Source organism: Podarcis raffonei, chromosome 5, assembly GCF_027172205.1.
Source record: "Podarcis raffonei isolate rPodRaf1 chromosome 5, rPodRaf1.pri, whole genome shotgun sequence".
NCBI lineage: Eukaryota > Metazoa > Chordata > Lepidosauria > Squamata > Lacertidae > Podarcis > Podarcis raffonei.
In genome coordinates, this window is record NC_070606.1 from 98,181,401 (window position 1) to 98,206,204 (window position 24,804).

The following is a 24,804-nucleotide window of genomic DNA, read 5'->3' on the forward strand; positions in this document are numbered from 1 at the left end:
AGCTGCTCCTTCACTTCCTTTCTGGGCACACAGCTAAGCCATCAAGCCTGTAACAAGGAGATGGAGAGCATAAGGAGGGCAGCCCTGCTGGGTCAGGCCAATAGCCCATCTGTTCCAACATCCTGTTCTCAGTTGCCAATCAAACGCCTGTGGGAAACCCAAGCACAAGAGCACTCTCTCACACTGTGCTTTTCAGAAACATAACTGCCTTCAGACTGTGGAGACAGAGCATAGCCCTAATCAGAAGCCAATAATTTCATTACATTTCACCATCACCTGTGATTCTTGATTAGGGTTTACCAGGTTGCAACCTAGAGATCATGCCTACGGTACTTAATTTTTTTGCAAAAAGCCTGAGCCACATATTCATCCAATATGCCCCACCCCTCCCATATGCAGTTAAAGCATCGTAACCAGAGTCCCACTTGCTTCAGTAGGTTCAGAGGATAGGTGACGAGACTAGCAGCAGAGGCAGGTGGGCTAAGTAGCAGCTACAGAGAGAATCTTCCCAGCTGGGACCCAGCAATTCTGTTCTTGGCACAGTGCAAGGCTAAGGAGACTTGGGTGGCCAGGGACCCAATCAGATTAAGAGAGATGGACTACTAAGGGGCAAATATCATGAGGACAAGGAAACACATTTATGACTTCAGTTTTATGTAAACTGGCAGTTACATGTGAAGAAGGGCTGGTGAAGAAATCCACGTTTCAGTCTCCACTTGAGCTAAACAACTGAACAGTAAGGTCTCAGCATTTTAGAAAACCTCACTACTATAAAAGAGGAGCAGGGATATTGGGAATGAGTTGCTGCCAGGAACATGGACCACAGCTTTGTTTTTAAAATAATCTGTTGCTTCAATGCCTTAAAAACAACAAAGAATCTTCTGGTTGTAGAACAGTGTTTTCCTGCAACTGAGCCTCGAGGACAGGAAACAAAAAGGCAAGGCAAGACCAAATATACAAAAGTGGAATACAGTCTTAATTTTATTTTCACTCTAAATTTAGACTCTAGATGGATACAGCATCTGTAAAAAAAGAAAAGAAAAAGAGTTACACATTTGGAAGGGAAAAGAACAGAAACCATGCCCTATGAAGATCTCGCTAGGGAACAAAACCCACATCCAAAAATATTTTCTGTATATTATTTAAATCACACAAGAAGGATCCTCAAGAAGTGCAAAAAAAAATGCACTGGGGATATCAAAGTTAAGTCATACTCAGAGTAGACTCACTGAAGTAACTGAACTTATACTTAAATCCACTGATTTCAAGGTGTCTACTGAAAGTATGGTCAACAATTGATTTCACTCAATGTTCCCAGTAATTTCGACAAGACATTTACAAGCTCTACATTTACGTGGACACACTGGAAAGATTTGCAATCTTTTCCAAGCCCTAGGTGATAACCCTCCTATTTGCCCAAGAACAGAGAGTAGTGTTGGACCAAACACTTCTGCTTACATTCCTAAGAGGCAACAAAACTTTGTCATACAAGGGAGCCTCTTACCACAGGGTCAATTTCTTAACAAGCCAATCTTGCATGTAAGCAAATATAAACACTGTAGAAAATATGCTCTGGATCAGTGCTCATATGATTCTGTAGTCACTGTATCCTTCTCATATTAATTCTTGAACTGCATCCTTCTCGTATTAATTCTTACAAGTCTGGCTGATGAAGAATTGACCTAGATTGGCTGATGAAGCATTGAACGAAACAGATTGGTTATCCAGAAACACTGTTCCAGCGATATTTGGTGACAGATTATGTATATATCGAACGTGAATTATTCCACTGTGACTGGTGAAGAAGATTTAGAGACTTTGGTTGTAATTTCTGATCATTTGCATTAGTCTATAAATAGTGTTTAGTGCCATTGTTATTGGCCATCGTGTTGTGTTACATTGTTCAGCTTGTCTATATTGCAACACAGGGGCCTGTTTACGGATAACATATATGTGTCTGTTAGGCTACTGACACACAAAAATTTGCTCACGGTTAATTTTAGTTCAGAATTTTTCTTTTAAAAAAATCCTCAAGGTAGCTTATAGAAAAGATTTTCTCCGCCTCTGGCCTGTCAAGGGCACTCGCAATGCTCATCCTTACCACTCGGATCCTGTGTCCAATGGCTTTGGCAGGTAGGTTGGAGCGGAACTTTGCCCGCACCATGCCGCTGCTTCCATGGGCACGGGTCACCTTTCCCCAGATCACTCTGGTCCTGTTGGGTTTGCCGCCAGGAGTCACGGTGTTGCTGACAAAGGGAAAAACAGATTAAACATTAAGTCCCACTACTGACCAAATGCAGGAGTGCTCTCCAAAATGTTCACGTTCACACACACACACACACACACACACACACACAGCGCGCGTGCTTGGAACATCTGAACAGTCCCCACTGAAAAGCAGTGAGAACAGATAATGAGACAATATGAAAGTTTTCACTTCTTTCAGTGATGACTAATTCACACGTGAAGTCATTCCCTGATGCTATGCTCAATAAAGCAATGAACATATGAGTGAGCAGGCGGATCTCCTGAAATTATGAACTGTTCCATTAAGCTTCTCTTATCACGGGTGGTGATGTGGTCTAAACCACTGAACCTCTTGGGCTTCTGCACGACGCGGTGAGTGCCTGTTGCTGTCCCAGCTTCTGCCAACCAAGCACCTTGCTGGATCATTCTGTTTCCTGCAATGACCAGTAAGCAGGACATGAGGGAAATAGCCCTCTCCTGCTACTGTTCCCTAGTGAGGGATAGTCGGAAGCATGATAGCCTTATCCTCTTCGATTAAAGTGCCTAATCCCCTTTTAGAGTCACCCAATATGGTGGCCACCACTACAGCCTGAGGTAGCGAATGCCATTACTGAGCTCTACATTGGGTGTGAGGAAGTACAGTGGTGCCTCACAAGACGAACGCCTCGCAAAACGAAAAACTCGCAAGACGAAAGAGTTTTCCGTTTTTGAGTCATTCCACAAGACGAATTTCCCTATGGGCTTGCTTCGCAAGAAGAAAGCCCATAGGGAAATCTCTGGGGACCTCTTTTAAATGCTGGCGGTGGGGAGGAAAGACTTTCGCCCACTGCCAGCCTTCAGAAGAGGTCCTGGACCTCTTCTGAAGGCCGGCGGGGGGCAAAAGTCTTTGCTCCCCACCGCCTGCCTTCCCAGGATAGCGGAGAAGCGCAGCGCGTTTCTCCGCTATCCCGGACGGCTTTTTGAAGGCAGGCGGGGGGAGCAAAGACTTTCACCCACCGCCTGCCTTCAGAAGACCTCCGCCGTCCCGGGGGCTTTTAAAATGCTGGGGGTTGGCAGCGAAGGCTTCGCTGCCGCCCACCAGCATTTTAAAATCGCCCCGGGACAGCGGAGAAGTCTCCGCTGTCCCGGGGGCTTTTAAAATGCTGGCGGTCGGCAGCAAAGCCCTCCTGTCCCCGGAGCTTGCAGGGCGGGAGGTGGGGAGAAGGGCTTTTCTTCCCACCGCCAGCCTTCAGAACAGCCTTCTGAAGGCTGGCGGTGGGAAGAAAAGCCCTTGCCCCCCCCCAGCCTTCAGAAGAGGTCGGGGGACAGACTGTCCCCGGACCTGGTCTGAAGGCGGTTTCCATAGGAACGCATTGATTGATTTTCAATGCATTCCTATGGGAAACTGTGCTTCGCAAGACGAAAAACTCGCAAGAAGAAAAAACTTGCGGAACGAATTAATTTCATCTTGCGAGGCACCACTGTACTTTCTTTTGCCTCAATTCTCATCAGTTTCAATGGATGTCGCTGGGTTCTAGTTCCAAGTCTGAGGTGCTGCTCATTCCTGTTTGTTCATGTCACACTAAACTATGGTTTTAGTACTGCTGCATGAGTACAGTCAGTTATTTGCCTATGGCTGAGCCGAAATCTGAGCAGGTCCAAGTCTTGGCTCTCCTTGTTCAATTATTCACACAGCAGTATCTGAGGCCACTTTGCCGCAAATTTGTGTAGTATGGCATAAAATGAAAACAATTTCAAAATGGTTTCAGTTCTTCAACACGCTCATGAGAATATACAAAAGATCCAAGCTCTAGTCCCCATTATCAATGACCACTCACTTTTTTGCTTTGTACACATAGGCGCATTTCTTGCCCAAATAGAATTCTGTCTCGTTACGGGAATAAACTCCCTCAATTTTCAGAAGAGCTGTGTGCTCTCTCTGGTTTCGAAGACCTCGCTTGTAGCCAGCAAAAGTGGCCTTGGACCACAACCTGGGGAAGAAAGCGCACACAAAGTTAAATCTTAAGGCTTTACAGTGTACTGCATCACAAATCAAGACTGCATAGCATATCTACTTCAGTATTACAGAAAGTCTGCTACAGACATCAAACATGCAAGAAAACTATAGGTGCTTCTATGGGACCAGACTATTTAAGGCAATCCTTTTGATATTTTTAAGTAGAAGCACTAATCTGTGTGACAGAGTGAAAACTAGCATAATAAAGATAACACACACATGAGAGGTTGTAAAGGCAGCAGAGGAACTGCAAGAATTGCCAAAGAACAGTTTCCTACCTGCCAGTCATGGTGTTGTCTTGAAGTCCTGTTCCCAGCAGGCCTAAGAAAGGAAAGGAACAGAAGGAGCTGTCAGCTGGGATATGCTAAACACCAGCCCAATCACAAACAGGTGTGGGGCGGGCAATTCTAGACTTCCTGAAGCAAGAACAGAGAAGAAAGAACATCCAAGATCTTCAACCATCAAGGTTAACTTTGCAGATGACTTCACTCCAACCAGCAAATGCCTGTGTTCTGGGGTCTAAATGCTTTGAGTTCATTGTTCCCTCCCTGCTAAACACCATCATAAAAGATCTGTAAGACACCTTGCACACGTGTTCTAAGAATAATTAAGGCCACTAAAAACCTATGAGCAAACAAGCATTACAATTTCCACTACACCAACCCTGAGAGATCAGTGCAATGTGCACTTGGTCCAGCATCTTGCTTCCAACAGTGGCTAGCCAGATACTGCCATGAAAAAGCATTAGCTCCCTAGCACAGTACACACAGCTTCTTAAGGCAAAGTTATTTAGTGATCATCACTGCTAATAGCTCACTAACTGCTTTTTCAATATGCTAGATGGCTCCCCCTTCCTACTCTACAATTTAAAGACACCTAAACTAACAGCCACTGTGGCCATGTGGCAAAGAATTCCATAAATTAACACCACACTGTGCCAAATCCGCAGAGAGGTCTTTGCCAGACATGTGAAACGGGCATCAAGGCTGGCAGGAATACATTGTGTTAACTGGTAATTCCTATTTGTTCCGAAAAGCTACAGCATTGTCTACTCTTGAGCAGGCAACAGCAGCAGTTCTCTAAGGTCCCAGAGGCAGGGCTCTTTCATTTCGCTGGTGATGCTGTGGATCAAATCCAAAGGGTTCAAATCCTCCTTCCTACCTCCAAAGCATGTGCTCCATCACTGGGCTACGCTGTCGGCCTGCAAAACCCCTTTTCAGCTTCGAATACCCCCCTCACCCTGAACAACGCTTCAAAGAGCTGGAGGATCTAGGCATCTGCAAGATTTAAGCTTAACCACCTTGATGAGCCCAAAACAAAAGTCTTTTCTTAAAAGACACATCAACGGAAAACTCAGCTCAACGGAATTGCATAAAACAACAACAGAGGTTAGCGACTGATGAACCTATCAGGCACGGCAGCGAAATGGAGCCTCCATGATCAGGGACAGTGTAACCCCTGAAAAAGCTGCTAAGGAGAATCTGCGAGGGTCTCCCTGCCTTGTGCCCCCCCCGGGGTACGTGGCTGGGCACCAAGCCCGCTGCACCAGGTGGCGGTTTGATCCTACACCGCAGGGCTCTTTTTAATGTCAACCTTAAGGGCACCAACTTAAAGACCAACTAAGTTAGTTCTTGGTATGAGCTTTCATGAAAGCTCATACCAAGAACTAACTTAGTTGGTCTTTAAGGTGCTACTGGAAGAAAAAAAATTTTTTGTTTTGACTATGGCAGACCAACACGGCTACCTTTCTGTAACTTAAAGTCACCACTTCACAATAATAATAATAATAATAATAATAATAATAATAATAATAATAATAATAATAATTTTATACCCCGCTCTCCCCAGCCAAGACCGGCTCAGGGTGGCTAACAACCAATAATAAAAATAAGTTGATTAAAATAAAATTAAAATACATTAAACCATTAGGACGCAGCCTCTTCACAGGAGGAGAAAGGAAATCAAACTGATTTAAGCCAAAGGCCAGCCCACCATTCCCCCCCGGAGACGCGCACTCGAGGCGCCTGGGGCTGCCTGGCCTCCGACTAAAAAGCTCCCCGCGAAGCAATGAAAGGGGCAGCGCTGGGGCCTTCTAAGCGTCCCTGTGGCGGCCTCAGCCAAGGCCCGAACTCAGGGCTCCGGCGCCATCCACCCCGTATCCGAGCCATCCCGCCGCCGTACCCCGCTGCGCCCACCCAGGCCGGTCCGCCGGCCCTCGCGGCGCCTGCCCAGCCGCCTCTGGAGCCGCTTCTCCGCCGCCCTCCGCCGCCTCGCCCGCCCGCAGAGCCCCTTCCCCGCTCTCACCTCAGCAGCACCCAGCCAAGATGGCGGCGAGAAAGAGCGAGCGCAGCCGCGGGGCGAGCTGGGATAGGGGACCGCCAGGACCCCTCGGCCGGCGTCTGTTGAGCCGTCTACGCCGCTTGCCTGTCTGAAATCGCTCCAGGTCGGGCTTTTGGGCGAGTCTCTTGGGTCAAAAAACTGATTGGTTTGCTTTGTTTTTGGGCTAGGCGTTTTTCCTGCTCCCGCGCCGCGCTACAAGCCCAAAATAGAAAAAAAAACCCCAACCTGGCAGGCGTCAACCAGGCCAGCCCTTCCCGGCGAGGACCTCTCCTGCGGCTTGGGGGGTAACCATGGCGACCACTCCGGGTCCCGCCATGGAGGCCGCCGGGTGAGTGTCTCGTGTGAAGGGAGGCCTGGCGGGGCGGGGCGCGGGGGTCGGAGCCCCACGGAGCGCTTCCTCAGGGTGGGCGCCATGCCCAGTGGGCAATTTGAAAAGTGAAGAGGTCGCTGGATACTTATTAAGTTGGAAGGGACCCCCAAAGGTCATCTAGCCCAACCCCCTTCAAAACGGGGATCTCAGAATCGAAGAATCCTTCGTGTCAGCGATGCCGAATTGGGTTCAACAGCACTTAATTCTCCATTGCCTAGGAAGTTCCCCCTGGGGATTTGGGGTGGGGGGGTGGCATCAGGGCTGCTGGAATGGCATCGTCTGCCAGAGACAACTGCTTTTTCTTTTTCATACATTTTTATTAGGTTTTTTATACATATCATTTCCAACATTCATTTAACATAACTTCTTATACAATATTTTAGACTTCCATCAACCACCTCTGATGATTTCCCGTTCTTTATCACTTATTCTGCATTTTTTAATTCCTCTATTACTCTTAATTATCATTAACCAATAATTCTCTTCATAGTCTTTCTTGCAATATTTCAGATAATCCTCCTTACAGAATTTCTTCTACTAGCATAATCTGTTCATTACAATTGCTTTTCAAATAATTCATATATTTACTCCAGTCTTCTAATAATCTCTGGTCCCGCAGCTTTCGAATCCTTCCTGTTAATTTATCTAATTTTTCAAAGCGCTGCAAGGCTTTCTTCTTCACGAGGGGCATCTGAGACATGAACTTGGCGAAGGGCTCTTTCTGGGGTGTGTCTTGTTGCTGTTTTTAGACATCTTTGTGAGCCATCTCTTGTACTGGATTTGGGAGGGGGGCACATGTATTTTAAATAAAATTATATTAATAATATATATTATATCATATAATAATTGTATTTTATTTGTATTTTATTAATATGCACACACATCCTCTCCCTGGTTTCCCACAGGGATCTGGTTAGCCCCTGTGAGAACAGGATGTTGGACTAAATGGGATTTTGGTCTGATCCAGCAGGATTCTTCTCACAGTTCCATTTAATCCTACTCAGCTAGGTGCTCCACAATGTTTGTTTCAATATACTAAAAGAAAGAAAGAAAACGTTTTGCTCTTTATCATTTTTAGTACATTCCCAACTGAATGTATGCCTGCTATGTTCTATAAACTCACATATAGCCCCTTAAAACTTGTTAGTGAACTTGTGACCTATCCAGACATGTTGGAATGTTTTTAAACATTTTTTACTGATTGTTTTATTTTATAATTTCATAAATCGCTTAGAAGTGGTATATCAACTTTGTTAAATAAAATGAAACCCTGTTAATCTCTCTGTTTCCCCAAAGAGGGCACTGTGGGTTAAATTGAAGTGCTTCCAGTTTTTCTGGTCTGGGAATTAGTATCACCGGAACAAAAAAAAACAAAGACATGATTTGCATGGCAGGAAGAAGACCCAAGTTTTGCCAGCAAAAGTCAGCAGAGCATCCCAAGTAGAGAGTTTCTTCGTTTAATTCCTATCCCCCTTTTCCAGAGGGCTCAGTGTGGATGGCAACCATTAAGCATAAAGCAAAACTTATGCATAATGAAAACAAAACACCCAGTTAAATTAAAACGACTTAATGCCTGTTTAATCTTGAACGCCAGCCAACCCCTCCAACATTCCAGAGATGAGAATAAGGATTCTCTTGTGTGGTTATAATACTTTCCCATATGAGCGTCCGCCTACCCAACGTTCTGCATTCCCAAAGGCTCTTCTCATTCTGATGTATATATAATCAGTTACTTTTAGATCTGCCAATTAGCTACCAGGCTAAGTGCAAGGTCCTGGTCTTGGTGCGCACACTAGGAATACGGTGTGCAGTTCTTCCTCAAAAAGGATATTGTAGAAAAAGTTCAAAAAGGTCCACCAAAACAGGATGGAGCAACTCCCCTATGAAGAAAGGCTGCAGCATTTAGGACTTTCTGGTTTAGAGAAAATGCAAGTAAGAAAGGTGGCATGATAGAAGTACCGTATTTTTCGCTCTGTAAGATGCACCTGACCATAAGACGCACCTAGTTTTTAGAGGGGCAAAGCAAAAAAAAAATATTCTGCACAGAGCATGTAAGCGGCTCTCGCTTTTCTTGCTTTAAACCCTTCCGTCCCTCCTCCCGCTTTGCTGTGAAGCCAGCAGAGCAAGCTGCACAGCTCTTGCTGAAGCCAGCAGAGCAAGAGCGATAGCTGCACAGCGCCTCTTCTGCTGGCTTCCCAGCAAAGCGGGATGAGGGACGAAAGGGAGCCCTTACAAGGGAGCGCTGAGCAGAGCCTGGCAGTGGCTCTTGCTGGCTTTTCCGGGAGGTGTGGGAAGGGACAGAGGGCAGCTGTTAGTCCCTTCTCCCACCTTGCGGAAAAGCCCCCAAGAGCCGCACACACGCTAGGCGCGGCTTTTTAAAGAGCGCACGGCTCTTGCTGGCTTTTCCAGGAGGTGGGAGAAGGGACAGAGGGCAGTCCGTCAGTCCCTTCTCCCTCCTCAGGGAAAAACCAGCAAGAGCCACACACACACTCTTTAAAGGGAGCGCTGAGCAGAGCCCAGGAGCCTGCATTCGCTCCATAAGATGCACACACATTTCCCCTTACTTTTTAGGAGGGAAAAAGTGCGTCTTATGGAGTGAAAAATACGTTATTTAAAAGTATGCACAGCCTTTGCTCATAACTCTAGAACTTGTTTTTTTTAAAAGATTTTTATTGATACAACAAGAAAAAAGAAAAAAACACAAATACACACAAGAATAACCATAGACACATAATTTTCTTAGCAAACAATAAAACATATATTGTTTTATTTAAAACATCACAACTCTAGAACTTGTGAATCCCTCTAACGGAAGATTCAGGGCAGGTAATTTACACAGCACATAGTTCAACTGGAACTCACTCAGAGGGCAGTGACAGCTACCAACTGGGATAGCTTTAAAAGAGAATTAGATAACTTAATGAAGGTTATCAGGGTCTGCCAGCCATGGTTGGAGGCAGTAGTGCTGAATACCAGTCACTGGATGCCACAGGGGGAAGAAAGGGCTCATGCGCTCAGGTCCTGTTTGCAGGCTTCCCACAGGGGTCTGGTTGGCCACAGTGTGGACAGGATGCTGGACTGGACGGGCCATTGGCCTGATGCAGCAGGCTGTTCTTCAGGTCTTGGGGAGAGGCTTTTCTAGCTGATGCTAGCAGTGGAACTTGAAGGTGCAACATTCAGCGCCCACACGCACAAAGCAGCAACCAGTTTGGGGGATGGTTGCCTTCTAGTATTCTGTTTGCATTCTAAATGGCAAATACTGTCTTGTTTGGCTAGGGAATTGACCATCCAGACACCAAGGCTCCTGCCTCTGGATGCGGTACGATTTTCTGCTCTACTGGAGGACTGCGTTGACCAGCTTGCCATTCTTGGCTTCATCATGCCAGTTTCCTATGAGGGGCGCAAAGATGTCAGCGATGTAAGTACATCACAGACTTGTGAGAGGGAAACTGAGAATGCATTCACACTCTTTCCCCTGCCCCCTGCCTCCACTTTTATCAGGATCAGCCTGATAATTTTTGCCTAGCATCCTACTGTTCTGGAGTTGTCTCTTATTATTTTTATTTATTCTTTTGTTCTTTCTCACTTATGAAGTTAATCTCCCATAATGTTATAAATAATCCTGCTCTTGGGCAGCCCAAAGCTTTATCCACCTTATCCTTTGCCCTTGACATCTTTCTCAACTGCTAACTCACAAAAAACATGAAACTCGTAATATTGAGTCAGACCAATAATGCCTCTTGCTCTGTCCCATCTTCTCCAGGGGTTGAGAACCTCAAGCTTGGGGGCCAAATGCAGCCTCCCAGGCCTTTCTGTCTGGCCCTCAAACTCTCACCAACCCCGATTTGGATGAAAAATGTTCCCCAACCCAATCTGCTTTGACTGGCAACAGTTCTGCAGGGCCTTTGAGGCAAGGTCTCACCAGCCTTGTCAGTCCTGCAAAGGATGTGCTCTACTATGGAGTTTTCACCTCACCTCCAAACCAGTGACAGCTTCATTTCCCCATGCAAATCAGTGTGCTTCAGGTGTGCATTCATGCAAGGGCAGAATCACATGATTGCTGAATGTTACAGATGTTCTGGCTGTGTTCGTCAGATTAAGCACTGCTCCATATTTCCCTCATTATACGAGATCTTGGTGGAGTGTCAGGCCTGACAAGCACAGCAGCTCATCCCTGGTAGCTCTTGTCCCATGGATCAGTTGCCAGGACTGAAAGTCCCTGCCTTCCCACAGCTGTCTACATCCCCAAGCAGGAGAAAAGTTAAGGAGAAATTTGTGCTCCAGAACAGCTAGAAGAGCCCCGATTAGCGAAACCCAGGCTCCATCTGGGTAATTTCAATGGTGGCTTCTGGTAAGCCCAGAAAGAGGGCAGGAAGGGAAGATCTCCCCACAGTTTGCCTGCAGCAACTAGTCCAACAAGGAGAGGAAGCATGAGAACCACTTGGGCAACCCAGTCAGATGGGTGGCATATAAATAATACTATATTATTATTATTATTATTATTATTATTATTATTATTATTATTATTATTAGGCTTCCTCCTGATCACATAACCACAGCTATGACTGCTTTCCTTCTTTCTCTTTTCTGCCCCTTATTTGCAAGGATCTCTTTTTGTTGCTCTTCAGCTTAACGATACAGAGATCCAGGGCGTTATTGCAAACCAGAAGGAGCTGAGCACAAGGTACAAGAACCTGATGGACGCCCGGGCAGAGAGTCAGGCCAAGATCCCCAATGAGCTGGGCAAGATTGCGGAACTTGGGCGGCAGCTGAAGGACACAGGCAATGAGCTGAAGAGGGCCAACTACCTTTTCACCATTGCCACAAAACAGAGTGCATTGTCCCCAGAGAACCTCAAGAAGATTCAGGCGGACAGGTGAGACCCCTTGGTCAGGCAATGGGACACAGGATGCTCATCTGCACTGAATTCTTTCAAGTTCTGATTTCACGAAGAATTCTTACACTTTCTGTTTATTTGAGGGTTTATACTCCTACCCAGAGTGCCTTTTTGAAGGCTTTCCCCCATACCTTGCTCCCCCTCGCCCTGAGCATGCAGTGGGGCTTCCTCCAGAGGTCAAGGCTATGCCCCTGTGGGCAGCAGCTCCCTCAGGTCCACAGCTGGGGTGTGGGTGCCATGGGAGACTTCCCCTCGGCAACTGGCCTGAGTGCACGGCCAGTGCTAAGTCATAAAGGGCCTGAAACACGATCTGGTTGGACCCATCGCTAAATGGCTGGGAATCTCGCCTGTCATTTTGCCTACTGGGCTAAGCACTTCTTTCCTTTCCTGCCAGGAAATACACGAGCGACGTGATTGAAGACGTGACAGAGGAAATGCTGGCACTGGGAACCTTTCACTCCCTCCAGTTAGCTGTGGACCTGGAAAATGAAAAGAAGTTGAACCTCCATAACCTGGTCCTCAGGTTGGAGTTTTATTTTAGAAGCTGCCTCTTTTGAACTTAGGCTGACTAGCGCAACATTGCCCACGCTGACTGACAGTCACTTTCCAGGTGCTCAGGCAGGGCCTCTCAGCAGCCACTAGTGCCAATCCTTAATATACGGAGAGAATGAGCCAAAATGCTCCACCTTACAGCTGCTCCTCACACAATAAACGGGCGTTTGCTGTGGTTCCACCACTGTGTCCGGTGGAGGCTCACAGAGCAGGACCTGCCACCCTAAGGGCTCAGCGCCCAGGGAAGGCCAACCAAATATCAGGGAGTAAGGAACTACCAGAAGTGCCCCATCAGCGGATGTCAGTGATCGAGGTGGAGCATAAGGGATCAGGTGCTCTTTTAGGTATTTTGGGATTTGTGAATTAACACGAGACCCTTGAACCTGACCCAGTAGTGAATTGGCAACCATCACAGCTTTCTCAGCAGCAGAGGGTCGTGCTGCCAGTAACTTCTATTTATTTCATTTAATCTGCTCCTGTGAGCCATCTGGCCACTGCATTCTGCACTAGTTGTAGTTTCTGAATCAGATACACATAAAGCACCTTAATAATAATTTTAACGTTTGATGTTTTAATGTGTTTTTAATATTTTGTTGGGAGCCGCCCAGAGTGGCTGGGGCAACCCAGTTCGATGGGTGGCATATAAATCATCATCATCATCATCATCACATGGCCTGTTTCTTGAGTTTGATATAGCATCTGCCAGTTTCCTGCCAACTGACCAGAGGGAACTCTGGGTGCATGCCCCAAAGTCCCCTTTCCGGCCTAAGTCTTGATGTGCCCCAGGAAACCAGGGATTTCCTTTCCCTCCCCTCTCGCCTTTTAGGGAAGAGATGGGAAGGAAGAAGATAAAGAGTCTCCAGAAGCAGCTCAGTGATGTCAAGAAGGAAAAGGAGTTTGAGTTACAGGTGAGCTTTAGGTAGTCACGCCCTTTAAACCCCCCTTTGAAATGCAGTATGAAATTAATAAAATTAGCACCAACAGGTGCAGCTCAGGCTGCAAAATGGGCTCTGCACAGCAGAAAGTTTCCAAATCTAGGGAATGCAGCAGAACACATAACTAAATGCCAGCATTTATTTGTGGATTTGGGGCTTCGATGGCTTTAAGAAAGGGTTAGATAAAACACCTGAAGGCTCAGATCTATCAGTGGACATTGGTCATCACTAAAAAGTTTTTTTCTGATTTGTTGTTCTTTGGGACAGGCCCTCCTTTTGCCGTTTTTTAAAATAGCAAGGTATTGTTGGAGCTGTCTGACAAGGCCCTCGTCTCCTGCCAGTAGGCAGGGCTGGTCTGGAGGGCTGCCCAGGCCCTCGCCTTGGGGAAGGTGTTGCATGATGCTGGCCCTGCCTACAGATCCAAAGGGAGGTTTGGGTGTTGGGGTTACAGCAACCAATCAGAATGCCCCCTGAGAGGCTTAAGAGAACCTCCATGTTCAGAATACTAGCTGTGTTATAGAGGAGGGATAACAAACTGAGGAGGGAGGGTGCTTGGTTGTTTCTCAGAGGCAACTGAGTCCGCTGCTGTTGGATACCCAGCACTGGGATCTGTGGGCCTTTGGTCTGATCTATTTTTTATTTTTTATTGCATCTCATTTGCATTTGCTAACATCAGAGTCCAAGTGTCTCTGGCACTGAATTCTAGGACCTTAATAAAAAGCTACACTCCTCCTCCATGGGTCACAACTATCGTGGGGCTGGCACATACATGGACTCCTGTGCTGGCAGGACTCAGTTGCTAACCCCCTATTTCCAAGATAGAATTCCTTCCCATGTACTTTTAGCAGCTCTAGTCTCAGACCAAAGCCCTACCCCAGCTCAACCCATGACATAGTGCTGAAGGCTTTACCTGCTGAATGGAAAATTTGGTTATTCTGCAACAGTCTGTCCTGCACTAGCTTCAAACAGGCATGTTATAGTCAATGGATCCTGTCTGATCTTGAGTTTTCCTCTTTTAAAACTTACAACTGCCTAACAGGATGTTTATTTTTCAGCCCCAAATACAGTAGTCAGTGAGTCAGACCTTAGTGGCAAAACAGAAGTCATCCTTAAAGGCCTCGATATCCCCGAGATAGTCAACCTGTGTCTGGGTGGGCTCATTTTTTATAAAAGGGGAAATCCATGCATGTAGAAAAGTGGCACACCAGAGAAAAGGAAACTTTTGTACAGAGGAGCATTCAGTGATGTAAACCCCCATCTGGAGTGGTACAGTCCAGACATGTTTTCTACCCCAGTGAGAAGAAGGCTGGAATGTTTCATAGGACACACTGTTGAGTTGCAATCCCATCCATACCCTGGCAAGGCAAGGCAAGGCAAGGCAGAAGCACCTCTGAGGATGACCACAGACCAGCACATCAAGTCTCCCTTGCTTGTAGTCCTACCCACCCGCCCGCCCACTCTCTCATTCCACAGAATCGGAACGAGATGATTGCATACCTCAAAGACCAGCTTCAAGAGATGAAGGCTAAAACAGACATGGAGAATCGTTACGTCAAGAAGGACACAGACCTCCAGGTGGCTCAAACAAAGAATAAATGCTTTGATGCTGAGAATGATCTGCAGAATGAAATTGAGGTAAGCACTTTGCCTTGGGCCATATGCATTCGTAGGGAGGTGGTCTGCAGTAAAGTGTGGGGCATGCCTTAATGACTTGTGTGGCCTCAGCATAGAGGCAGCCACTGTTCAGCGTCCTGGTATAGACTTTTCTCAGCAGCGTAACCTGACTTTTGGTTGAGCATCCTCAACCCAAAGAGGACTGCTGTGTGGTTGCTCCAGAGGCAACCCAGGAATACTAACTATTTTGGAGAGCTGAGTCCTCCTGGTGCCAGAAACAAGGCTTGTGCTGAACCTTAGTTCCGATTAAGTGAGCAGCAGATGATCTAACTCCCGATCAAGTCAAGGGCTAACCTTGGTATTAATAGAAAACTACGTTATATCAGGTCAGACTGCTTCTCCATTCGGACTGGCAGAGGCTCTCTGGGGTCTTGGGCAGTGTCCTCCCCATCACCTAGGTAAAGGTAAAGGGCCCCCTGACCATTAGGTCCAGTCGTGGCTGACTCTGGGGTTGCGGTGCTCATCTCACTTTATTGGCCAAGGGAGCCGGCGTACAGCTTCCAGGCCATGTGGCCAGCATGACTAAGCCGCTTCTGGTGAACCAGAGCAGCGCACGGAAATGCCGTTTACCTTCCCGACGGAGCGGTACCTATTTATCTACTTGCACTTTGACATGCTTTGAACTGCTAGGTTGGTAGGAGCTGGGATCAAGCAACAGGAGCTCACCCTGTCGCGGGGATGCGAACCGCCGACCTTCTGATTGGCAAGCCCTAGGCTCTGTGGTTTAACCCACCCCTGATCCTAAATGGCAAGGAGTGGGATTTGGGGCCTCTTGCATGCAAATTTAATGTTCTACCTGGCTCATATGCAGGATATTCTTCTTGGTTTTCACTTTCAATTGGCTTAACCTGGTTCAACTGCCCAGTGTTCTCAGCTTCTATTGGTCTTCTTTCAACCTTCAATCACTGTATGGCTAGCCAAGTCATGACATGGGCCTGGCAGCAGTGAAAACAAGGGCAGAATTTAGGGATGGCATCATTGACCATTTTTTTTGTACAGCTATACTACGCCTGGACCATAAACTCACTCTGCAACATGGCACAGAGAGGGATGTGGTGCATGCACTCCCCAGGTCTTCAGAGGAACCCTCTTGCCATTTGCTTAGAACCAAATAAAGTTTGATGCAATGTCTTTCTCCCGTTACAGAAATTGAGAAATCAAACTGAGCAGGAGATAAGAGTCCACATGGACATTGAGAATTTCCTTAAGCAGCAGCAAAAGGTAGGTGCCACAAAGCTTTCTGGTGCCCCATTGAGCTCAGAGATGTGAAGCTGTGGCACTCCAGCTGTTGTTGGATTACAGCTTCCATCTATCCTAATGACTGTTCATGCTGGCTAGGCTGATGGAAGTTGGCGTCCAACATCTAGAGGCTACAGGTCTTCTGCTTGTGCTATAACTTTTTGTAATGCCATCCATTCTCCAGCCAACTGCTCGATCTACTTCCTTGTTCTTCAGAGGTTTATGTGATCCCCACCCTTAATTCAAATCATTACTTTCTATTGACATACACTTCCTATGGGTTGAGCTAGCAAGTGGATCCAGACCCTACTGTATCTAAAGATCAGAGGCCTAGAACCCCGAGGCTGAGCTGGACCACTTTAAACTGCACATGGCAGGTGTGTTTGTGTGTGCATGCGGCTCATACGATTGCTCTTCCATTCAAAATACACCCTGCACAATAGATGCCTCTTTACTTTGTACCCCATCTTTTCGGGCAAGCAGAATAGAGTTGCCAGCACACAAGTTGACCACCTCAGGGGCCTCAGACAGAAGATATCTTGGGGATGGAATCCATAGGGAACTTCAGATTTAGCAAGCATCTAAGGTGCTGCACACAGCAGCCTATTGCCCATTCCAGTTCCCCGTGACTCTTGTTTCTTCCCCTTATTGCTGCTCCTTACACACACAAGGGCACCACCTTGCATGCACAGATCATCCCTGTTCCCTTCAGTTGCTTTGTGTACATACAAGAAATGACACAGAGCTTTGGCTCTGAAATGGTGTTCCAACAGCAACAGAGTTAAGCTGATCATCCTGGAGAAGAGGAGGTTAAGGGGTGATATGATAGCCATGTTCAAATATATAAAAGGATGTCACATAGAGGAGGGAGAAAGGTTGTTTTCTGCTGCTCCAGAGAAGCGGACACGGAGCAATGGATCCAAACTACAAGAAAGAAGATTCCACCTAAACATTAGGAAGAACTTCCTGACAGTAAGAGCTGTTCGACAGTGGAATTTGCTGCCAAGGAGTGTGGTGGAGTCTCCTTCTTTGGAGGTCTTTAAGCAGAGGCTTGACAACCATATGTCAGGAGTGCTCTGATGGTGTTTCCTGCTTGGCAGGGGGTTGGACTCGATGGCCCTTGTGGTCTCTTCCAACTCTATGATTCTATGAAATCCCCACCAAGCACCTCATTCTGCAAGTCCTCCAATATCATGTCATTGCATGAGGCACCGGGCTCTAAGCCATGCCCCGGAATGGTCAGGAGACAAATGCAGAGCGTTGTGAAGTGTCCACCTGTGTGTGTCGCAGAGCATAGAAGAGAAGCTGGAGTACTGGATGGACAAGTACGAGAGGGATACAGAAGCCAAGCAGCAAGAGCTCAACTCCCTGAAGGCCTCCAGAGCAGCTGACCAGGCAGCGCTACAGGAACTGGCCAAGCAGGTAGGGAACAAAGCTGGTGCTGGGGCTACAACCGTCTGTTCAAAGGTCAGGCTCCTCATTCCGTTGGTGATCCATGGCAGCTATATGTGGGGTCGCTCTATCCACACATCCTCACTGCTGCTCCAATTTGCTAGGAAGCTTAGAAAGCTAAGGAAGGAGTCCAGGGGTGAGAGGTGAGAGCGAAAGCCCACCTCCAAGCTCAAGTTAAAGGTGTCTTTGCATTCTACAGTGTCTCATATGCGAACAAGCTATAATTGAGGACCGGAAGGAAAAGGAGAATGCAAGGAAGAAAGTAGAACAGGACGCTCTGGAGCTGAAGAGTATCCTGAAGGTAAGATGAGTCAATATAGCCTTACCTTTGGAGTCCTGGGACTAAAAATTGGAAGCGGGGGTGGGGAGAAAACCTCTTCCTCCACCATGTCTTCTGCCCCTCTCCCAACATGTGGAGCAGATCATCTCCTTTGCTTTGTATAGCTCCCCCCCCCTGATGTTGCTGAACCACCCCTTGCTGGCCATGCTGACTGGGGCTGAGAGTTGCAGTGCAAATCGCTTGGGGGGCACCCGGTTGGGGAAGGCTGCTCTTTCTCATGGCTTCCCCTTTCAGGGCTCCAGATCTCTAATCCTTTTATGTGCTTTAAAAATGTGCCAAGCGGGGAGCATGGTGGCAGAATCATCTGCTTCTGTAGGGGGGCTTGGAGGTTCTCTCCAACCTCCTCCAGCGCTTCTCCCTAACCTAACAGCCATTTCCTCAGATAAGTATCATCAGCTAAACAAGAAGCAGGGTCTTCCCCGGAGCATCCTTGTATGGCAGAAGAGGCAGCCACAGATTGTGTCACAAAGAACAGTCTTATCTAGCCAGAGACCAGCACTTTCAATTCCATCAGCTGTAGGACTGGCCTGGAAGAGGGGAAAATATGTATATAGGAAAACAATATTAAGTGAGGCCTGAAACACTGTGGGATCCATAGCCATTTCTGTAGCTCTTTCTAGCCAACAGTTAGCCAGGGTACAGCATGAAGTATAATTTGTTTATCAGTTGTTTGCATGAATAGCAGACCTTGCTGTGCCACATGAAGAAGCACATTTGAACAAGTGCAGAATCTGCTCATCTAGGCATGACCATATCGCAGAAGTGAGAAGCAGCCTTGTGTTTGGCTTCACAGATAGCCAAAACCCAATCCTAGCCACCCATTTGCTCTCCTCAGTGCAGCAGCAGCAGCGTGCCTTCGGATGTTGGCTGCCCAGGGACATTCTGCAACAGATGTCATTTATTTCCCACTCAGATGCTTTCTTGGAGCGTATCCAAGGCTGCGCCTTTCTGCAGCTTGAGCTGGCAGCGATGGGATAAATGTGGGCATTAGATGCTGTGGCTGACTTGGAGCAGACAGGCAGCAGATGGAACGCTGGACTCAAGCCAGCCCTGCTTCATTAGAGAGGTGGGGGGAGCAGCCTAGGGGAACTGGGCTTGTTGCACAGCAGTCATTTCTGGGAGCCCATTTTTGGCAAAGCTTGAGCAGCAGCTGGAAGGTAGTGTGGGCACCCAGTGCCTCCTTCCTGCATGCACAACCCTTCTCCTCTTCCTTGCTTTCAGCTGCAGGCCTGGTGGAGAGGCATGATGGTTCGCAGATTCCTAGGCCCTTACAAGGCCCTCAAAAAACTCTGGGAAGAAGAGCAGCCGCCCAAAGAGAAGGGGAAGAAGGGCAAAGGGAAACCTGGAGCGAAGAAGAAAAAGTGATGGGAACAGAGCCCAGCTCCTGCGCCATCTCCACATTAGGCCTTTGGGCAACACGGTTTTGTGGGATGAAGGAACGGGACAATTGTATATGTCTTTGCTGAAAGGATCAGAATTAATAAAAGCTTTTAGCACTCGGCTCGAGATCCTGCTTTTTGGTCCCAGTCAGCAGAAGAGCATTGAAGCTGCTGGTTCTGTTTTTCTTGCTTTGAAAGTGAACAGGCCATACCAACATTTTGTGTTAATTACCCTGGACCAGATGATGCAATCTTGTATCTTTTCTCCCCACCCTCTGCTCGAGCTCAGGAAAGCTGCAAAGAAAAATGGTCTGTCATCTCCACAAGATTGCTCGTGTAAATTGCCTTTTTAAGCTTTAACTGCATAGAGACATACCATGAAGAATGTCACATCAAGGGTGCCAAACGGAATAAAATATTGGGGGGGGGGCAGATATTGATGCCCCACATAATCACAAGACCATTTAAATGGCAATGTCCATCAGTGGGGGGGGGCAGCTGCCTCAATTTTTTTATTGGGGGTGGTGGTGGCTGAAGTAACCTTGGACCCTAGGAGTGGTTCCTATATATTGGACATGTACTTGAAGTCCTTAGAAAACTAGCAAAACTAGTTATTAATATGGCAACTTCTCTAATAATCACAAATGCTGCATACGCAGAATAGGATCCCAACTTGATCCTACAGGAACATGATGAGCCCTTGGGAGCAGCAACACATTTGATGTTGTGATGTTGAACAAGCAAAGGAACAAGGCTGCTCAACCTCCCTCTCCCAGGAGAGAAGCAATCAAGGGCACCTGAGAGACTGGACAAACCCACTGCAGAATAAATGCTTCTCTTCACAAACACAGGTTTTAAAGCTTCAGCCTTTATTTCAAATCACCCAGGTTTGAAGTTTATAATATCATGTGCGCTAGAAATTGACTGGTAGCATACAGGCAATTTAAAATAAAGTACATGATATTATGATGTTTATATAGTCTTTGAAAACTATGGAATGTATTTACAGACATACAAATACAGGAAAGAACTTCTTAAAAAATCCTTTAGCTATACTACTAATTACACGTTTACAGTCTGGAGAAACAACAAGAGTGAAGTCTTTATCCTCTGGGCTTTCTGCCCAGTACCAGCCTAGAGGAGAATGAATATGTGAGAGCTGGAGTGCATTGAAAATGGCGGCTTTCAAATCTTCTGCAAAACATGCTTAGGAAAAAAAAAACCCACCCAAATTTACAGGATATCCCTCCCACTGCCCAAAAAACAAAATTAAAAGAACCATTCCAAGACGTAATAGCACCGGACATTACTGAACAGTCATGGAAAGATTCCTTTAAATATTTTGTGGCAGAGATTTGTCAGGAAAAGCTCCTGCACAAGCCCTCACAGAGGAGAGTTGGCAAGAAGCTGTTCTCTTGGGCACATTTAATGAACTGCGCCAGAAGTCAGTGCATTTGCTTTTCCTGCGAGTCTGCCTTCTCTGATTAACCAGCAACGAAAAGGAAGACAGATACTCTCCATCTACCCAGAGGTGAGACTGCAGTCCATCCCTAGGACAGGCAGAGGCTATTGGGCCTGAACTAGCAAGAACTTGCAGGGACTACTTAGAGCAACAAGGTGAGTTTGCCTTCCATGGAGCAAATTAGTTTTGACCCCCATCTTAATGTCACTATGTGGTGGGAATCAGAACGCTGGACAATGTCTACTTAATACAGTGCGTTTTGGTGCCATTGGGACTGGCAGGGTGGGAGGCAGACAGGCCAACTGTAGGGGGGGACAGATACAGTGAAATGCCCAGCCAATTCTTAGTGAAAGCAGGGTGGTTGGGGGGCACACTGAGGTTGGTGGGGCAGTGCCCCACTTACCCTAACACAGGGTTTCCCAAACTTGGGTCTCCAGCTGTTTTTTGACTTTAAGTCCCATCATCCGTAGCTAGCAGTGCCAGTGGTTGGGGATGATGAGAGTTGTAGTCCAAAACTAGCTGGAGACCCAAGTTTGGGAAACCCTGTTCAAAGGGATGAGCCAACACTGGATGAAAGATGGACTCCATAGCCAGTGTTCACGGGACAAGCAGGAGAGATCTAGCTTGCCCACTGAGTGTGCTGCATAAATTATTGTTCACTGGGTCCTTTCAGACAACCAGCTTCATTTGGGATAATATGATTGTGCACGCAACATCTATAGTTTCCCAAATATCAAGGGGGGGTTGTATAAAGCTTTCAACCTTACTTTGCACTGTTGGAGGAAAATTGAGACCAAATTATGCAAACAGCACAATCCTTTGCTGGAGCAGCCTTGAATGAATGATACCCCTTGCAAGATGGAAATAAAAGTGTCAGTTCTGGAATGGAAAACCACCTGATTCTCAGAATAGTCACGTTTGCCTGGGACTGCTTGTGGACAGGTAACAAAAACAGAAGGATTTATAGGAACCCAACAGCAAACACCATTTCCGGAATGGGGGATCTCTTGCACTGATATTCCCCAGAAGAGGACAGCCATCTATTGTTGCTTCAACACACAAAATAGAATTCTATACACTTTTCTTAAAAAACAAAAAAAAATTTCCACTGAATACAAGAAAAAAATTGCACATAAATATAACAAAACACAAAAATTCCCAAGCCATTTAAAACTAGCAACAGAAAACTCAAGTGGTTTTTCTTTTTTGGTATAATACATAAAACATGCCATCGGCTGAAAGGACCTGGATTTCCTTCACGCTGTTAATGTCCATTCATGGAACTCTTGCCATCATGAGATTATAATAAAGTGAAGAGACAAAATGACGCCGCGACACAAAACAGAGCATTTGTTTTTTTTAAAAGCATGTCATATGCTTTAGCCCTGGTCATAGGTGGTGATCTGCGTGGGAGGCAATACCACCGTATTGTGCTTAATTATTTCCTGGCAGTTATACCCCTGGGCATTACTGACTGCCCAGGCAGAAGAGCCCCCAGCTTACCAGCAGACCCACTGCGGCCCCACACAAGGGCAGCTGCATGTCGTTGGTAGGATACAGTCCTTTCTGGGTCCTCTCGCAAAGCATGCTAAGAATTTCTGGCCCTTAAGGGCTTTGGCCAACCACTTGCATGTGTCCTGCTGGAATGGGCTGGGAGCTTCAGCCGCACTACCAAACGTTGCCGCTTTTCTCCTGCAGTTAAAGGTGACCTACACAACCGGGCTGCAAGAAATACCGTTTCTCAACCCACAGTAATATACAGACTGAGCTGCCTGGGTAAAGGATTGACCTTGACATGGTAGAAGATGTTTTTACAGTATACGGTGATGAACTTGCTCATTTTTGGTAACTGGGCTGAAGCCTACAAACTGTTATATGTTTTTTTAAAAAAGAAAAAGGTGTGGGAGTGAAAGACTAACCTTCATGAAATCTCTCCTCTCTTACCCACCTCGCTATGCTAAGTTTGCTTCCCTCCACTTTGAGACGCTCCTGCTTGCATAAATAAGAGAAAAGCCAGAGACGTGTACGAAACAAGTGGATGAGAATTGGTGAGGCAGGCACTGCAGCAGAACTGGTGAAGCATCTGAATCAGAGCTCCGCGAGGTGGCAAACGGAAACACAAAGGAAACCGGGAGAGGGCTTTCAATGCTGCTATTGCATCTGATGTAGTTCCTCAAGAATTGCTTCTGGCCGGCAACACCGCACCCACAAAAGACGGCACGCCCGGCATCAGCAAAGAGGCAGGCAGTCCTGTGGCCCATCCAGCACCTGCAGGACTTGAGGCCGTCCAAGCTAGAAGAAAACACTTGCTTCAACCACATGCTACTGTTTTGCTAAAAATATTCTTCATGTGTTTCAGAGGAGAGTTGGGAGCCAAGGGTCATGAAGCAAAAAGGAACTAAGCAGCCTGCAAGGAGACGAGAGCCTACCAAGGCAAAATTAAGCAGGAAAATGACATTTGTGCTTTGTTTCAGCACAGCGCCACCCAGACACTTGGGGAGAGGAAATGCATGTCAAAAGCAAAAACACAGCCAGCCTGAGGTTCTTTTCCAGATTCCTCAAAACCCATTGTCTACACATCTCAGCTGAACTATTCTATCACCTCCTCCTGCCATCCGTCATTACATTCAGTGTTTTCTGCTTTATTTTGTGAACCTCACATACAGGCCACAAGGGCCTCTCTTCCCCAGGAATCACTGCTGAGAGCAGTGCCTTACATGGGTGCCACAAGAGAACAGACTGCATGGAGGCAGCCAAAGATTTCGCTGCCCCCAAGTACCCCCCCCAAATCCTCTGTGATACTGCAAGGGGCTATAGGGTGTGGCTCTGAAGCCAGCACACAGGCTTGCTCCCTGCTGCCCAAATATTGCTCACCTATGTGATGACATGGTTTGCTTCCAGCCACATTCTGATTACTTAAGCTCCCTCCCTACGGTCCTTCTCAGTCAGAGAATCAGCATAATGCTTCAGTACATGACCACCAATTCCCACAGCTGGCTCCATCTGGAAATCTGTTAGCATGAGGGGGAGGAGGTAAGTGTCTGAAAGGCATTCCAGTTGGAGAAACAAGACATGAACCTCAAATTGCCCATGATAAGGCAACATCTGGGGCAGGAGTGAAGATGCAGGAACTGCACGACTGCCAGCCTGCACTTCTCAGCTCATTTTTACGGTGCTCGCTGGGCAGATCCAGTCTTCAGAAACTGCTAACATGGTTTTCATCTGCCCCTGCACACTTTCCAAAGCTACAGGTTTTGAACACATGAGAGAAGCAATGAATAAAGGGGAAGGGTAGATGGCAGAAGAACGCAGAAAAAGAAATGCTGGATTAACTTCATGAAAAGAATTACCCTTAAAAGCTGTTCTTTCAAATCCACCAAAGAGCACTTTTTTCTCTTTCTGCAACAGAGCCACTGGTCTCCGTTTACTTCAATAATCCACTTTCCTACCCAGTTAACAGATCATTTTTGAAAAGCACAGGTCAAGGGCCCTGCTATTTTACCTCCAAACAGCGGTTTCTTTGTAGGATGATTTGACAATGAAAATTAAAAGTCGTACCAGGAATTGCTCTTTCAGGAAACCGTGAGTTACCAAGTTACGAGTAGATGGATGCTACAATTAATTTCTTGCGCTGTGCTGGGACACAGAATGCCAGAGGAAGAACCTGTGTGAAAAAGTATTCCTATACATACGTCCAATAGGAGTGATGTTGAAGCTAGAACATAACCTAACTCTTAGATGTACGCTTCCAAAGTCCTGGCTGAGGAGTATGTGTGTGTGTTCAGGTGGGTCTAATCCACAAGAAATGCCGTGTGTGCTGAAACGAATGAGAGCATTGCAAAAAAACCAAAAGATATTTCCTATCTGAATACGACATACTAGCCACCCCAGAGTTTTTTAAACATATGGTGTTTTTCAGGG

At 46.7% G+C, this 24,804-nt stretch overlaps 2 protein-coding genes across 6 annotated transcripts; one reads left to right on the forward strand and one right to left on the reverse strand.

The window, feature by feature from the left end:
* Positions 1 to 955: 955 nt before the first annotated feature.
* On the reverse strand, positions 956 to 12,059 carry RPL35A (ribosomal protein L35a). Of its 2 annotated transcripts, none has more exons than XM_053387389.1 (5): positions 12,049 to 12,059; positions 4,522 to 4,566; positions 4,065 to 4,217; positions 2,102 to 2,246; positions 956 to 1,022 (listed from the first exon to the last, which is right to left on the reverse strand). In XM_053387389.1, exons 2-5 carry the CDS (start codon positions 4,530 to 4,532, stop codon positions 999 to 1,001), a joined length of 333 nt encoding a protein of 110 aa, XP_053243364.1. In that variant the 5' UTR covers positions 4,533 to 4,566; positions 12,049 to 12,059; the 3' UTR covers positions 956 to 998. The 2 variants fall into 2 exon arrangements, with proteins under 2 accessions (XP_053243364.1, XP_053243363.1); XM_053387388.1 differs by lacking the exon at positions 12,049 to 12,059 and adding an exon at positions 6,548 to 6,620 and having other exon boundaries at positions 4,522 to 4,564.
* On the forward strand, positions 6,810 to 19,543 carry IQCG (IQ motif containing G). 4 transcript variants are annotated; one of them, XM_053387375.1, is made up of 10 exons: positions 6,810 to 6,911; positions 10,230 to 10,371; positions 11,582 to 11,829; positions 12,245 to 12,373; positions 13,229 to 13,310; positions 14,811 to 14,972; positions 16,158 to 16,232; positions 17,541 to 17,672; positions 17,902 to 18,003; positions 19,264 to 19,543. In XM_053387375.1, exons 1-10 carry the CDS (start codon positions 6,874 to 6,876, stop codon positions 19,405 to 19,407), a joined length of 1,254 nt encoding a protein of 417 aa, XP_053243350.1. In that variant the 5' UTR covers positions 6,810 to 6,873; the 3' UTR covers positions 19,408 to 19,543. The 4 variants fall into 4 exon arrangements, with proteins under 4 accessions (XP_053243350.1, XP_053243352.1, XP_053243351.1 ...); XM_053387377.1 differs by lacking the exon at positions 17,541 to 17,672; XM_053387376.1 differs by lacking the exon at positions 12,245 to 12,373.
* The last annotated feature ends 5,261 nt before the right edge of the window (positions 19,544 to 24,804 follow it).